General features: G+C 43.1%; 1 protein-coding gene across 3 annotated transcripts in view; it reads left to right on the top strand.

Moving 5' to 3' along the window:
• Positions 1 to 15,081, top strand: part of C1H19orf44 (chromosome 1 C19orf44 homolog) — a 47,590-nt gene extending 32,509 nt beyond the window's left edge. For 2 of the 3 annotated variants that reach the window (XM_075825341.1, XM_075825340.1), the window contains exons 8-10: positions 622 to 723; positions 4,136 to 4,302; positions 14,539 to 15,081. In XM_075825341.1, coding sequence (XP_075681456.1) covers positions 622 to 723; positions 4,136 to 4,302; positions 14,539 to 14,568 — 299 coding nt within the window. In that variant the 3' untranslated portion in view covers positions 14,569 to 15,081. The remainder of the gene's footprint in view (positions 1 to 621; positions 724 to 4,135; positions 4,303 to 14,538) is intronic. The other variant, XM_075825342.1, reaches the window with a different exon arrangement.
• Positions 15,082 to 15,496: the final 415 nt, after the last annotated feature.

The raw sequence follows: 15,496 nt of genomic DNA, 5'->3' as shown, positions 1-15,496 counted from the left end.
TTAGGCTAGGACTACATGGCGGTATTTCTGCTGCTGCAGCATAGGTAGTGTATGAAATGCAATACTGCCACTGCAGTGAGTTGTTTGTTATTTTCTCTTGAAGCCATGGGTTACGGAAGCAGAACTGCAGCGTTTGTGTCACGTACATTTTGCATCTCACATGTTTGCAGAAAAATATGATCCAGTGTTTTTGCTATGACAGGAGTAGTGCGGTTATCACACAGCAACCAGATCCTGTTTACTTGAAGGAGTTAACATTAAGTCAAAATGGTATTACAACCTGTTGAAATAGTGTAATTCAGCAATGTGGTCCTCCGACCAAAATATATGGTGCACCCTGATCTATAAGGTAATGTGAATCTTCTTGTCACCCAGTACTTAGGCGGTTGCACATACAGTTCAGTTGGTGGTCTCTCCCCTTCTCCCTTAATCATTCCTTCTAACAGGTGGTAACCGCACTATAGCTCTTTCTAACCGTATGCGTTCTGGATAAATGCTTAACAGGACCAAAACGGATTTCCGGCATGAAAAAAGCATTTTGTTAATAGTAATATTGCTATTTTTATTTTTGACTGAAATTTTAACCCTGCAGGTGATACTGCGATATTAATTTAAATGCAGATTTTCTGTTCACAGCAAGTATCGGCGTTGAACACACCGCTGTACCTTTCATGGATCCAGTATCTATGGTCAGTCATGTGGTGAGTCCTGATCTAATTGAAGGTAAGTTCTTCCCATTGAGTTTTAAATATATAGTGTGACAGAACATTGCAGCATTTTAAGTTCAACTAAACCGAAGAAATATGAATTAATGTTTGTAGCCGCTAAACCTTGAACAATTAATTTAAGGGGTCGTCCAGTTTTTCATACTGATGTCCTATTCACAGGATAGGTTATCAGTAAATGATTGATATGGGTCTGACAACCAGACCCTGCACCGATCAGCTGCTCTGGCTGCCTCTCGGTGCCGGAAGCAGAAGGCTCGGACCACTTGAATAGGAGCAGAGCTGCAGTACTGCAACACGGCCACTTTACAGTGGCTGGAGCCTTCTACTTCCGCAACCGACCCCTGCTTAGCGTCCGGCGCCTGGAGGCAGCGGAAACGGCTGATCGGTGTGGGGTCTGGGTGTCTGACTCCCACCGGTCATATACGGATGACTGTGGATAGGTCATCAGTATAAAAAACCGCCCCCAAACTGGACAACCCCTTTAATCTTTATAATTTTAACATAGAGTTAAGCTCAAGCAGTATAGATAACCAATTGTCAAATCGGCCTATTTCTGCTTCCATTAAGAGATGTTCTTAGCCGCTGATGGAAGTGTCTCTTTGAAACCTAAGTAACTATGTCAAAATAGACAACACAAGACAAACCAATCGATGGCCTCGGTCACGTTTCCTTTAACGTCCTGGTAGGAAAAACCCCTTTAACACTAAACTTATAAAATATTTTTCATTACTTTTCCTTCAGAAGGAGAGGTTAGTAGAAAGGAATTCTATATGTCTAGCTTTTTAAGGCCGGATTCACACGAGCGTGTGCGTTTTGCGCGAGCAAAAAACTCGGCGTTTTGTGTGCGCAAAAGCCACTTGACAGCTCCGTGTGTCAGCCCCGTATGATGCGCGGCTGCGTGCTTTTCGCGCAGCCGCCGTCATTATGACACTCCGTTTGGATGTTCGTAAACAGAAAAGCACGTGGTGCTTTTCTTTTTACATTCATTCTTTTACTACTGTTGCGTGAATCACGCGCGTCCCACGGAAATGCTTCCGTGTTGTGCGTGTGATTTTCACGCACCCATTGACTTCAATGGGTGCGTGATGCGCGAAAAACACTGAAATATAGAACATGTCGTGAGTTTTACGCAGCGGACTCACGCTGCGCAAAACTCACGGACAGTCTGCACTACCCCATAGACTTGCATAGGTCCGTGTGACCCGCGTGAAAACCATGCGGGCTGCACGGACGCAAATCACGTTCGTGTGAATCCCCCCTCAGTCTCGGCTGAATGAATATACAGGGTGGGCCATTTATATGGATACACCTAAATAAAATGGGAATGGTTTGTGATATTAACTTCCTGTTTGTGGCACATTCGTATATGGGAGGGGGGAAACTTTTCAAGCTGGGTGTTGACCATATCGGCCATTTTGAAGTCGGCCATTTTGTATCCAACTTTTGTTTTTTCAATGGGAAGAGGGTCATGTGACACATCAAACTTATCGAGAATTTCACAAGAAAAACAATGATGTGCTTGGTTTTAACGTTACTTTATTCTTTCATGAGTTATTTACAAGTTTCTGACCACTTCTAAAATGTGTTCAAAGTGCTGCCCATTGTGTTGGATTGTCAATGCAACCCTCTTCTCCCACTCTTCACACACTGATAGCAACACCGCAGAAGAAATGCTAGCACAGGCTTCCAGTATCCGTAGTTTCAGTTGCTGCACATCGCATATCTTCACGGCATAGACAATTGCCTTCAGTTGACCCCAAAGATAAGTCTAAGGGGGTCAGATCGGGAGACATTTCTTCTGCGGTGTTGCTATCAGTGTGTGAAGAGTGGGAGAAGAAGGTTGCATTGACAATCCAACACAATGGGCAGAACTTTGAACACATTTTATAAGTGGTCAGAAACGTGTAAATAACTCATGAAAGAATAAAGTAACGTTAAAACCAAGCACACCATTGTTTTTCTTGTGAAATTCTCAATAAGTTTGATGTGTCACCTGACCCTCTTCCCATTGAAAAAACTAAAGTTGGATACAAAATGTCCGACTTCAAAAGGGCCGCCATGGTCAACACCCAGCTTGAAAAGTTTCCCCCCTCCCATATACTAATGTGCCACAAACAGGAAGTTAATATCACCAACCATTCCCATTTTATTTAGGTGTATCCATATAAATGGCCCACCCTGTATTGAGTGGGCATGGGTGTAACTACCAGGGTAGCAGGCAAAGCAGATGCTATGAGGCCTATCTCTACTCAGAGGTAAGGTGCAGTAAGTAATAACTGTGGATGATGGAAGGCAAGAATAGAAAAATAAACTTTGATCACTGGGAGTCCAAGGAGGAGAGGAAAATACACACATATACAGAGTGGACACCAAAATAATCAAAAGCTTTTTGTATTCTGATGGAGTGGCCCCATTCCAAATATTGCTGTGATGATTCAAAATAGTACTAGATTTAAATGGAAGGTGTCACTATTTTTTTTTTTTTAGTATGATATTAAAATAAATTTTATTTATTTGTGTTCTTGTTTTGGACTTTTTTACTTTTTTCTTACTTTTACTTCTCTATGGGGGCTGCCATTTTTTTTTTCATCTCTGTATGTGTCGATTAACGACACATACAGAGATGGAATACGGCACATACATCCCCATAGAGAATGCGAACGGGAGCTGTTCCATTCACTATAGCGTACGCCGTCTGTGTGGGAACAGCGCATGCGCCGCTCCCACACAGACCAAAAGGAAGGTCTTTGGCAGAGCGAAATCCGGCGCCATTTGCATGTGGACCGGAATCCGCGGCCGGACAGTAAGATGACGACTTCCGGTCGCGTCTTCTGGCCATATGTTCAAGGCAGCGAAGACGCAAGGTATAGGAGCTGAGGCGGCGGCAGGAGCAGGTAAGTTATGTTTGTGTATGTGATGTGTGTATTATGTTCGTGTTATACTGTCTGATTACCACTGTATCTAATCCTATACTGTGCATTCGCTCAGAAAATGGCGGCACACAGTGTAGGAGGTTTGAAGATTGAACCCCCTCCTTCTCCTGGCACTAGCCAGAATAAGGGAGGGGGGATTGTGTGAGGACACTAGAGTGAGTGTGTCTACCCTAAATTTGCAGCATAAAGCAATGAGGTTGCTTTACCACATTGCCTATGCTGCCATTTTGGAAATTGCTCCATCTAGTGACCAGCACATGGAAATGTTATAAATTAGAATCTAATTTATAATATTTCCTGACTTGTGAAAAAATTAAAACAATGTGTAATCACTTATATACTAACTGTTTAACTGAAAAAAAATACAAAAAAAATTCTAGCGACACATTCCCTTTAAACCTCAGCCTATAAAAGTTACATGTAAATCACTTACAGATAACATTTTATCTTTTTTTTTTCCTCACAATCCACCAGCTTTGACCACGTACAATCCAATGGCCCTGGCACTGAATGACATGCTAAAACGGCAGCTGTTCCTCACACGGTCATTTGTAGACATGGCTCAACAGCTGTACCTTTCTACTGTAACATCCTTGGAGAATGAATCCTATTGCTATACAACACTGGAGAACACGAAGGAGGTAACATTGATAGATTTGACTTTTTACTGCAATTTCTCTGAAAAAAAAAAATGTAAACAAAGCTTTATGATTGTATAATGAAAAGTTATCCAAATTTCTATTTGCTTGAGTTTAGTAATTAGAAATATTCTTGTTTTAACCCCTTGGCGCCATCCTCCTTGGCTTGAGCGTTATGTATTTGGAGCCAAGTGCCGTAAATGTACGTTACAGGATCTGTGCCCACAGTCGGTGTCAGCTGTATATTACAACAGCCCGGATGGGTTTCCATGGCAGCTGAGGGCCTAAAGAAGGCCTCAAGGTCTTCCATCTGTGTATGCCTATTCTGTCTATGCCAGAGGCAGGGCCTAATAGGATGCCTGTCCGTTTTACACTAAGACTACACTGTAGTACACTGTACTACATAAGTCGTATGGTCCCCTAGTGGGGACCACTAATCCCTTAGTGGGACTAAAAAGAAATGTAAAAAAAGTTACCGTTAATTAAAAAAGAAAACTGCATTGTCCACAATAAATAAAAAAAAGCCTAGAAAAAATCACATTGCTTGCCCAACAAATAAAAAAAGCGTTCAACGCATGCTATAAACTGTTTCTGTTCCTGAAGGCTCAAAATTGGCTGGACCTGAACTGGTTAAAAAATACAACTCGCCCTCCAAAAAAGAAGCTTTTATACGGCTATGTCGATGGAAAAGTTAAAAAGTTATGGCTTTCGTAACGCTGTCTTGAAGAAACAAAAAAAAAAAAAATCACTTAATGCCCAAAATAGTTGCGTTTTTAAGGGATTAAAATTCTAAACACTTTTGTAGCATTTTTTTTTTATTGCTTGCTTTTAAGTCCTCTAAAGTAAAACTGAAGCTACTTTAAAAAAATAAAATTAGATGGAAAAAAAAAATCTGTGTATAAAACTCCTTTGCAGACTTATTTGTCTCCCATGGTTACCAACCTTGTGCATAGCCCAAACGCGCCCTTGTAAATTAGATGAAAGTCAGATGAACCAGTCTATTTCAGCGAGACCGGCCGACGATTTAATGTCAAGGGAAAGAAGGCAATGGCAGATGTCAAGGGAAAGAAGGATCATGCATGGTTGATTTTAGATGTGTCTGTGCAGCAGCTTATTCTCTTTTCCACATTAAAACGAACATACAAGCTTGGCTGAGTCGGGAGCTGACTAAAGTGTACGGGCACCTTAATTCTGCAGTCGCGTATTACTGCTGACCATCAGCCCCCTTATCTACTCTGTAGATTAACCGCTTTAGCGACATCTGCCATGCATGTACGGCGAGAGTGCGCTACCCCAATAATGGGGTAGCTTCTGAGGCCGTGCCATATGTGACGTGTGCCGTCTATTTCATATAGCTGACAGCCGCATTCAACGGCCAACATTAGAGATAACACTGATCCCGGCCATTTTATACCTCTGCTGCAGTCAATAGTGACGTTGGCATCTGAGCGGTTAGACAAAGGGCGGCATCTTCTGTCCTCTGATCGCCCTGGGATGAAATTGTGGGGGTGCTGATTTGTTGCCATGGCGTCTGTCGGCCTGTTGAAAGCCTCCAGGTCTCCCATCAGTGCTCTATTATTCAGCCTTGGGAGAGGCAGAGCTCAAGGCCAAGTTCCCACGGGTCGGATACGCAGCACATTCCATCCAAAAAAGCGCACCACATTGTGGTTTTGTTTTTCTGCTGGCGTTTCCGCTGCAAAAAGCAGAGTAGGAATAAAAATAACACCCATACTTACCTGGGCCGTTGTCATGGGTACGCGTCTGTCCCTTGCTGTCCGGTTCGGCTTCCCTGGATGACGCTACAGCCCATGTGGCCGCTGCAGCGGTCAATGGGGAGGTAAAAACGGCAACAAAAAGCAGAAGTTGCGATTTTTGCGTCGGAAATTGCAGTGATTCCGTCACAAAACTTGGCTTACTGTTGTGGGTTTTGCATCTCCATTGAATTCATTGGGAAAAAACCGAAAAACAGCAAAAACGCAGCATAAATTGTCATGCTGCAGGTATAAATTCTGCACTGCAGGTCAATTTATTAACGTTTTCGCTGCCTTTTTTTTCCGCAGCGTGGGCGTGAAATTTTCAAAATCGCTATGTGGGAACCCAGCCTAATGGAGCACGGATAAAGGCAATACCTATTGTATGAGTGAACGATTACATAGTAAAAGCCTCTAGGGGGACTAAAAAAAAGAAAAAGTAAGAAAAGTTTTTGATAAAATTTGTAAAAACAAATCTCTTTTTCCATTTTTAACATAATGTAAGTAATAAAAAAAAGTTCAAATAATTGGTAACGCTGCGTAAAATTCAGAACTATTAAAATAGCACATTATTTAAGCCGTCGAGTAAACTCCATTAGAAAAAATGTTCACAATACCAGAATTCTGTCTTTTGGTATAGCCGTAATTTAATTGACCCAGAGTAAAGTTTTACTGTCTTTTTTTTTTTTTTTACTGCAGAAAACAGAGGAGGAATCACTGTTTTCAAGTACATTATATGGTACAATAAATAATCATTAAAAACTATAACTCCTTAAACAAAAAAACAAGCCCTCATACAGCTATGTCAATTAATAAAATAAAGTTATGTCTCTTGGAATTCAACGTGGAAAAATTACATTTGCCTAAGGGAGGATTTACACGAACGTGTAATACGTCCGTGCAACGCACGTGATTTTGACGCGCGTCGCACGCACCTATGTTAGCCTATGGGGCCGTGCAGACAGTCCGTGATTTTCACGCAGCGTGTGTCCGCTGCGTGAAACGCACGACATGTCCTGTATTTCTGCGCTGTTCACACATCACGCACCCATTGAAGTCAATGGGTGCGTGAAAATCACGCGCACCACACGGAAGCACTTCCGTGGGACGCGCGTGATTCGCGCAACAGCAGTAAGAAGTATGATTGAAAACAGAAAAGCACCACGTACTTTTCTGTTTACAAACATACAAACAGAGTGTCATAATGATTGCGACTGCGCGAAAAATCACGCAGCCGCGTATCATATGGTGATGACACACGGAGCTGTTAAGTGCCTTTTGCGCGCGCAAAACGTTGCATTTTTTGCGCTCGCAAAACGCACACGCTTGTGTAAATCCTCCCTAAGTCTCCAAGGGGTTAACAAGACTGCAGGATCAGACCACACACATGGGTCTGATAGTTGCAAAACTGCACACAGCCTTTCAATCAAGACTGTGCAGACCTAATACTGATTCCAGCTTTGGGCTTCTGACACCTGGTATGCAGTCTAGGTAATTCTTTAGCGCTATCCTTTTGTTTCTTGGGTGAAAACACAGATGAACTTGGGTATAGCTGGTGTCACTAAGGGGCAGACACTAAGTAAAAAGGTGTTCACGCCTCCTAGCAGGCTATACCCTTCCTGCATTCGCTAACAAGATTTTTCTTAGTAGGAGGCAAAACTTACTAGTCCTTCTCAATGAATTAGAATATCATCAAAAAGTTAATTTATTTCAGTAATTCCGTTCAAAAAGTGAAACTCATATATTATATAGATCCATTACACACACAGTGATCTATTTCCAGCATTTTTTCTTTTTAATGTTGATGATTATGGTAACCGTTATTGAAAACTCAAAATTTAATCTCTCAGAAAATTAGAATATTATATAAGCCCAATTTCAAAAATGATTTTTAATACTGAAATGTTGGCCTGCTGAAAAGTATGCACAGTATATGCCCTCAATACTTGGTCGGGGCTCCTTCTGCATGAATTATTGCATCAATGCTGTGCGGCATGGAGGCGATCAGCCTGTGGCACTGCTGAGGTGTTATGAAAGCCCAGGTTGCTTTGATAGCGGCCTTCAGCTCGCCTGCATACAATTAGTAAAAAATAAAAAAAAGTTTTGTTAAATCAAAAAAATACACAGAAATACTAAATTTTTTACAATAATGGTATGTGCACGACCAATTTTCAGGCGTTTTACGCCTCGAATTATGCCTGAAAAGACGGCTCCAATACGTCGGCAAACATCTGCCCATTGCTTGCAATGGGTTTTACGATGTTCTGTGCAGACAAGCTGTCATTTTATGCGTCGCTGTCAAAAGATGGTGCGTAAAATTACGGCCGCTTCAAAGAAGTGCAGGACGATCTCCTTACCCAACCTGATAGCGGAGCTGGATAGCTACTCGAAATTGTCCAACTTTAAGATCAACTACCAGAAGTCGGAGGCTCTTAATATCTCATTGCCGCAGGCTCTGGTGGATGATCTGTCTCAGTCCTTCTTCTCCTTTTAAATGGGCTAGAGATTCGCTTAAATATTTGGGGGTCCGGCTTCCCAGTGATCTGTCTCGCCTTTATGCGGTGAACTTCCCTCCGCTACTTCAACGTGTAAAGAGCAATTTGGATTCTTGGACGGCTGGCACCTTTACTTGGTTTGGCAGGTGTGCCATATTTAAAATTAATATTTTGCCATGGATCTTGTATCTATTTCAGGTGCTGCCAATACACATCCCACGCCCATTCTTTCAAGCTCTTCTGTCCCTACTCCACAAGTTCATATGGGTGGGGAAACCCGCACGTATTGCTCGATCTGAGCTTTTTCGTGCTAAGTGTGAGGGTGCTAAGTTGGTCTCCCGGACTTTGTTTCCTACCATCAGGCCTCTCACTTGGCACAAATTTTGGACTGGTTTAGGCATGCTGGGAATAAAGAGTGGGTGTCCATGGAACAGGCCTTTCTTGAAGTTCCTTTGCAGGCCTTACCTTGATTGGGCAACCACGTTCCCCTGTCGGCGCCGACACACCCGACTATCGGGCCCACACTGGCGGTTGCGTCACGGCTCTTTCCCCGTCTTCCTCTCCCTTGTTTCCCATCTTGGGCAATTCTGCTTTCCCACCGGGGCGGGAAGGGGGGGTCCCTTCAGCTCTGGTTGAAGGCGGTTAAGGGGCATGCCGCACACTTTATGGGGGATGAGATGTGGATGTCTAGTGCACAATTTGAGTCTTTGTCTGACCCTGTCTCATTTACTACGTGGCAGGTCACCCAGTTGAGACACTTCCTCGCGGCCGTAACTAACTCATCGGCATACTCACGGGATAGTTCCCCTTTCTAACTCCTTTTCACGGGCACGGGCATGGTGCGTCACTCGTTGTCCAGACTTTATGCTCTCCTGATCTCACCATCCGATCGGCCTACTTGCTAAGTTGGGAGAGGGACCTGCGTTTAACGTTCACTACGGAGCATGAGGATCGCTTGTTCACAATGACGCATAAATCCTCTAGCAGAGTTCAGGAGGCGGGGTTTAAGGTCCTGTCGAGATGGTATAGAGTTCCTTCCAGATTGCATGCGATGATGCCTGCGGTCTCGCCGTTGTGTTGGAGATGTGGTGACCATGTGGGTACAATTCTGCACATTTTTTTTGGGAGCGCCCGCTCTTGACTGATTTCTGGTCTGAGGAGTGGCGCATTTCCTCGAAATTCACGGATTTCCTCCTTCCGAGATCTCCGGGTTTCTTGCTGCTCCATCTGTGTGATGTGCCATTATCCAAGTATCGACGCTCAGTGGTTCGCCACATGGTGAATGAGCTAGATCGTGCGTCCCCGCGCTGTGCAGACAAACTTGCCCTCCATTGGTGGGCATGTGGTTCAGCAAAATCCAGGAGATTATGAGAATGGAGGACCTCACAGCATCAATGAGAGGATCCCATTCCAACTTTCTTAAAACATGGCGTGTTTGGATTCGGTTTCAATCCTCTGTGGAGTACCGGACCATCATGGCCTCTGGAGCATAATCCCTAGGCCCATTACGTCAGGTCAGTTCTCTCTCCTTCCCTTTTTCCTTTCTGTCCCCTCTTCTCCTTTGTTTCTCTTTAGCTCCTTCCTGTTCTCTTACGGGTTATTATGCATGGCTGCAGGTTCAGGGTGCATACAAGAGTTTCTCTATCAATAATTATTTCGACTGTATGTTGCTATGCTTTGTGTTCTTTGCACTTCTTGTACACTCCATATGCTGGCCTGCGGGCCGATGTCAGTGCTGTTTATGTCTGCACCATTGGTTTTGTGTATTGAAAAACGGAAAATAAAAGAATTAAAAAAAAAAAAAAAAGTGCAGGACACTTCTTGGGACGTAATTGGAGCTGTTTTTCATTGACTCCAATGAAAACCAGCTCCAATTACATCCGTAAAAGACGCCGCGAAAAACGTGTGCACTTGTAAAAACGTCTGAAATTCAGGAGCGGTTTTCTCCAGAAAACATCTCCGTAATTTCAGACGTATTTGGCGTTGTCGTGTGCACATACCCTTAATAAACTTTTCAAAATAAGTCCCAAAACATGAAATAAATACGCATATTTGGTAACGCGACGTCCATAACAACCTGTACAATAAATGTATAACATTATTTATGATGATCGGTGCATGGTGTAAAAAAAAAAAAAGAAGAAAACTTCAGCGGAACTGCTTTTTTTTTTTCTAAGTTTTTCCCAAAATAAAAATTTCTAGAAGTTAAACTATTATGTAGGTACCATTTTTTGGTACATTTACATTAAGTACAACTCGTCCCGCAAAAAACAAAGTCGCATACAACTACGACGGACAAAAAATGAAAAAGTTATGAGCGCAGAAATGCTAAGAGGGAAATATAAAAAAATTGTTCAGGTCAAAATTAACCTGTTAACTGGATTGGATTGTTTGGTTCCGGAAAACCCCTTTAAGGATCTTCTCTCCTCTCCTCCCTGGGGCCTACATTTTTATTAAGCCGTGGATCCAATGCAGTAGCTCTTAAGGATCTTGTCCTTCTGATTGCTGCTCCAGGTAGGTTCAGTCTTTGGCCATTCTCCCCTTAAAGAGGCTCTGTCACCAGATTTTGCAACCCCTATCTGCTATTGCAGCAGATAGGCGCTGCAATGTAGATTACAGTAACGTTTTTATTTTTTAAAAACGAGCATTTTTGGCCAAGTTATGACCATTTTTGTATTTATGCAAATGAGGCTTGCAAAAGTACAACTGGGCGTGTTGAAAAGTAAAAGTACAACTGGGCGTGTATTATGTGCGTACATCGGGGCGTTTTTACTTCTTTTACTAGCTGGGCGTTCTGATGAGAAGTATCATCCACTTCTCTTCAGAACGCCCAGCTTCTGGCAGTGCAGATCTGTGACGTCACTCACAGGTCCTGCATTGTGTCGGCCACATCGGCACCAGAGGCTACAGTTGATTCTGCAGCAGCATCAGCGTTTGCAGGTAAGTAGCTACATCGATTTACCTGCAAACGCTGATGCTGCTGCAGAATCATCTGTAGCCTCTGGTGCCGATGTGTCCTCGCTCGTCTGACACGATGCAGGACCTGTGAGTGATGACACAGCGTGATCTCTCGAACACGCTGTCTGCACTGCCAGAAGCTGGGCGTTCTGAAGAGAAGTGGATGATACTTCTCATCAGAACGCCCAGCTAGTAAAACAAGTAAAAACGCCCCGATGTACGCACATAATACACGCCCAGTTGTACTTTTACTTTTCAACACGCCCAGTTGTACTTTTGCAAGCCTCATTTGCATAAATACAAAAATGGTCATAACTTGGCCAAAAATGCTCGTTTTTAAAAAATAAAAACGTTACTGTAATCTACATTGCAGCGCCTATCTGCTGCAATAGCAGATAGGGGTTGCAAAATCTGGTGACAGAGCCTCTTTAAGTTCTCTCCTGCAGCTGTCCGCTCCCATATTTTCCTTTTTACAAGGTTTAATTTTGCCTAAGCAGTAGCCTGCCATTAACACATTACCCTCTCCATATATAGAGGTGTAATATTGTGGTCTTAGGTCAGAACCTTGAGGTGTTACCTATTTTGCATGTTCTCGCTATAATACTAAATTTAAGTGTGGTCAGTCTAAACCCCCTGTACTGTCTGGGACTGAGACAGATTGTCAGTGAACCACCTCTCAGCCCCCACTGGATCCAAAACAGAGTGGGCATGCTCTCTTTACTTGGCGGTGTCGAACCTTTCCAAGGTGTCCCAATCCATGCTCGGCATGCTAGGCCAGTTCTTCCTGGTATCTTCGAATACCATGCTCCCTCCTCTGGAGATCCACAGCACAGTAGAACCCATAAATGTGCCATATCTACCTTCTCTCACCATCCCTCAGTCCACCATCATCTCCAGTTTCATCCACATTTTCCCCCCAGAAACACACTCTGATGTCTCCTTTTGGGACGAGGACAGTTCTGAGATCAAAGCCTCTAACTCTGATTATAATCTTGAGGCGGAGCAGACGTTCAAACTTTCCTCTACAGTCGACTGCCTCCTTGCGGCTGTGCGAGACACCTTACAGGATCAGGATTCTAAATTTTCCTCCATCCATAAGGAATTTTCCTTTGGCGCCCTAGGTGTTCGGCAAAATGTTTTCCTTCCCAGAAGATTTGTTGAACAAATAAACAATCTCCCCGGCACTAGACCATCACCCTTAACCTTCCAATTCCACCCCTGGCAGAACTAGCTCTGCTTGAAGGGAAGTACCACGATCCTGGATCTGAAGCAGCATTGTCACAGTTTAATTGTATCCCAATAGAATCTCTGCACTCAGTGATCACTTCACAGAGCAGGGGAAATTCCTGTCCTCAGTGGACATCAAGGACATGTATCTATACATTCTCATTTCCCCCTCACGACGTCTGAGTTTTCTAGCCATGTGTTTAGACAAAGCCCAGAACAGAGTTCTACTTTATGCAAGACAAGTTTCTATCCCTGCAACAGGGTGTTCGGTCTCTCCTGGGGCATGCTCTAGAGTCCATCCACCACTGCATGTGGATCTTGGCATGTCTCTTCCATCGAGGCGATTTTCCTTTGGCCAGTTTCACACACCACCCCTTCAACGAGCCCCACTTGCTTGATGGAACAAGTTGACCACTCTGTCAGTGAGCTGTTCTCTTAACTGGTGGTTCCTTTCCCCAAAGCTGACTTTGGGCCGCTTCTTCTTGCCACTCCAGTTGCTGGTGTTGACCATGGACGCCAGTGTCCTCATGTGCAAAAGGGTCTTTCAAGAGCAAACCATTAAATGTGTATGGTCCCACCTGGTGTCTGCCCTCGCGATTTTAATGTCCTTGAGCTCTAAGCTCTCCTCTCACTTCAACACTGAATGCACCTCCTATCCGTCCATCCGGTCAGGGTTCAGATGGACAACATCACAGCAGTCCTCTACCTAAACCACAAAGGCCTGTACTGTCACTACCTTTCTTCTCAAGGTGGTTTCAGCTTTTCATATTAATGAAGAACATTTTCTCTTCCTTCTACCCTTAACCTCCTCACTCTAGGGAATAGACTATTCACAATTTGGCCGTAGTTTGTGTATTGCGAATTTAACTTGCTCAGACTCCTTCTTTTCACCAATCCCGCTTTTTTGTCATTCTGGAGGGTCCTAGGCCTGATCAGGCAGCAAATAAGGCCACCATAGCCTGCTGGATTTGGTCCATCATTAATGAGGCATATACTGGTCAAATGGCATGGAGCATCCCTTCTAAATGACTGCTCATTCCACTATAGCGGTGGGCACCTCATGGGCCGTTCAGGATAGGACAGGAGTCGGCAACCTTCAACAATACAGCTGCTAAGAAACTACAACTCCCTGCTTGGCAACAAAAGGCTTTATTATTCCAGCCAAAGGCTGTCAGGGCATGCTGGGTATTGTAGTTTCACAACAGCGGGAGTGCTGAAGGTTGCTGACTCCTGGCATAGGGCTTCGGTCATACAGGTGTATAGGACATACAAGTTCTATATCGTGCATATACTTGCATTCTCCGTTGCTTATCTCCGTCTCAGGGTTTTGCAGGCGGCAGTACACTGACTATGCTTAATCTTCTGTTCCTACCCTTGGTAACTTCTTTTAAACGACCCAAGGTCATCATCTTTGTCTACCAATGACATAGACAAGAAAACAGGATTTATTAAACACTGTAAATTCCCTTTCTCATCATGTTCAGTGGGGAATACAGCACCCACCCAATATGTTTTTTTTTTGTTTTTTTTTAGGTGTTATGACTGTTTTTCTCATGGGGAAGCTGGTTTACTCTAGTTATCATGCTTATGTATAGACTAATTAGTTCAGCGTCTGCAGGAGGGGTATAGCCCGGTAGGAGATGCTACCACTTTTTTTTTTTTTTTTTGTGTCCGCTTCCTAGTGGTAGCAGCAATACCAAAGGACAATAAACGTGACAAGATTTTACGGTGAGTTTCTTTCAGTACTTTAAGAAGCAAATCCTGAATATACTGTAGTGCTTGCCTTTTATTTTATTTTTTTATTTCAGTACATTCAGAAGCAGAGGACTCTAAAATGAAAGCAAAGGCCAAGAGGAATGGAGTGGATCACTTTCTTTACATTGATACTGGGACTAGTATTCTAGCATTGTGGCTTAGTTTCTGTTTACGCTTGAGGAGAACGTTTGCATGAATTCAATATACGCTTCCTTATCGCATATACAGTTTTTATATTGACAGTGACATTTTGTAGCTTTGGAAATCCTTTTGCTTTGCGGTTTTATACAGATTTAAAAAAAAAATTGATGTGTTTTCTCGTCATAAACATTGATACTTTTAGAGTTCTGCTGGTTGCTCTTGGAAACAGATAATTTATAGTAGAGTGCAGATAGTTATATCTGTCTACAGGAATATGATAATTTTCAATCAAAACAACCAATTCTGACTTTCTCCAAAACATAGTCCATTAATCTGTCACCTTGTTTTGTGCTATACCCTGATTGCCAACAATATATTGAAAGTTTCTGTTATATTTGATTATTTTCAGCCAGTTTTTGGTTGTAATCTGAAGTTTATGGTACAAATAGCTGATTTTTTTTGTTAATTTGCTTCCTAACTGCTTAATTAAGTAGCTTTCTAAAAAGACTTAATTACCATTTTGGTGCTGTGGTCTGTGTAACTGACTCCTTTTCTAGTTGTCCTGCTGCTGACTCCGACACAGATCCGACAGCACATTGTTCCTGTCTGTCGACTTTCTCTGCTCCACCCTCCATTCTCTGTGTAAGGCTGGGTTCCCACGTAAACGCTGCAGAATTTCCGCAACGGAATTCTGTGAGGAAATTCCGCAGCATTTACAGTAGCAGCAAAGTGGATGAGATTTAGAAAATCTCATGCCCACGTTGCGGGGAAAAAAAACGCAGCGTAAACGTTAATTGACCTGCAGTGCAGAATTTAATTCCGCAGCATGTCAATTTATGCTGCATTTTAGTTTATTTTCTGTTGTGTGTT

Source organism: Rhinoderma darwinii, chromosome 1 (genome assembly GCF_050947455.1).
Source record: "Rhinoderma darwinii isolate aRhiDar2 chromosome 1, aRhiDar2.hap1, whole genome shotgun sequence".
NCBI lineage: Eukaryota > Metazoa > Chordata > Amphibia > Anura > Rhinodermatidae > Rhinoderma > Rhinoderma darwinii.
Note: the sequence above shows the minus strand (reverse complement) of the source record. Positions and strands in the feature narration are given on the sequence as shown.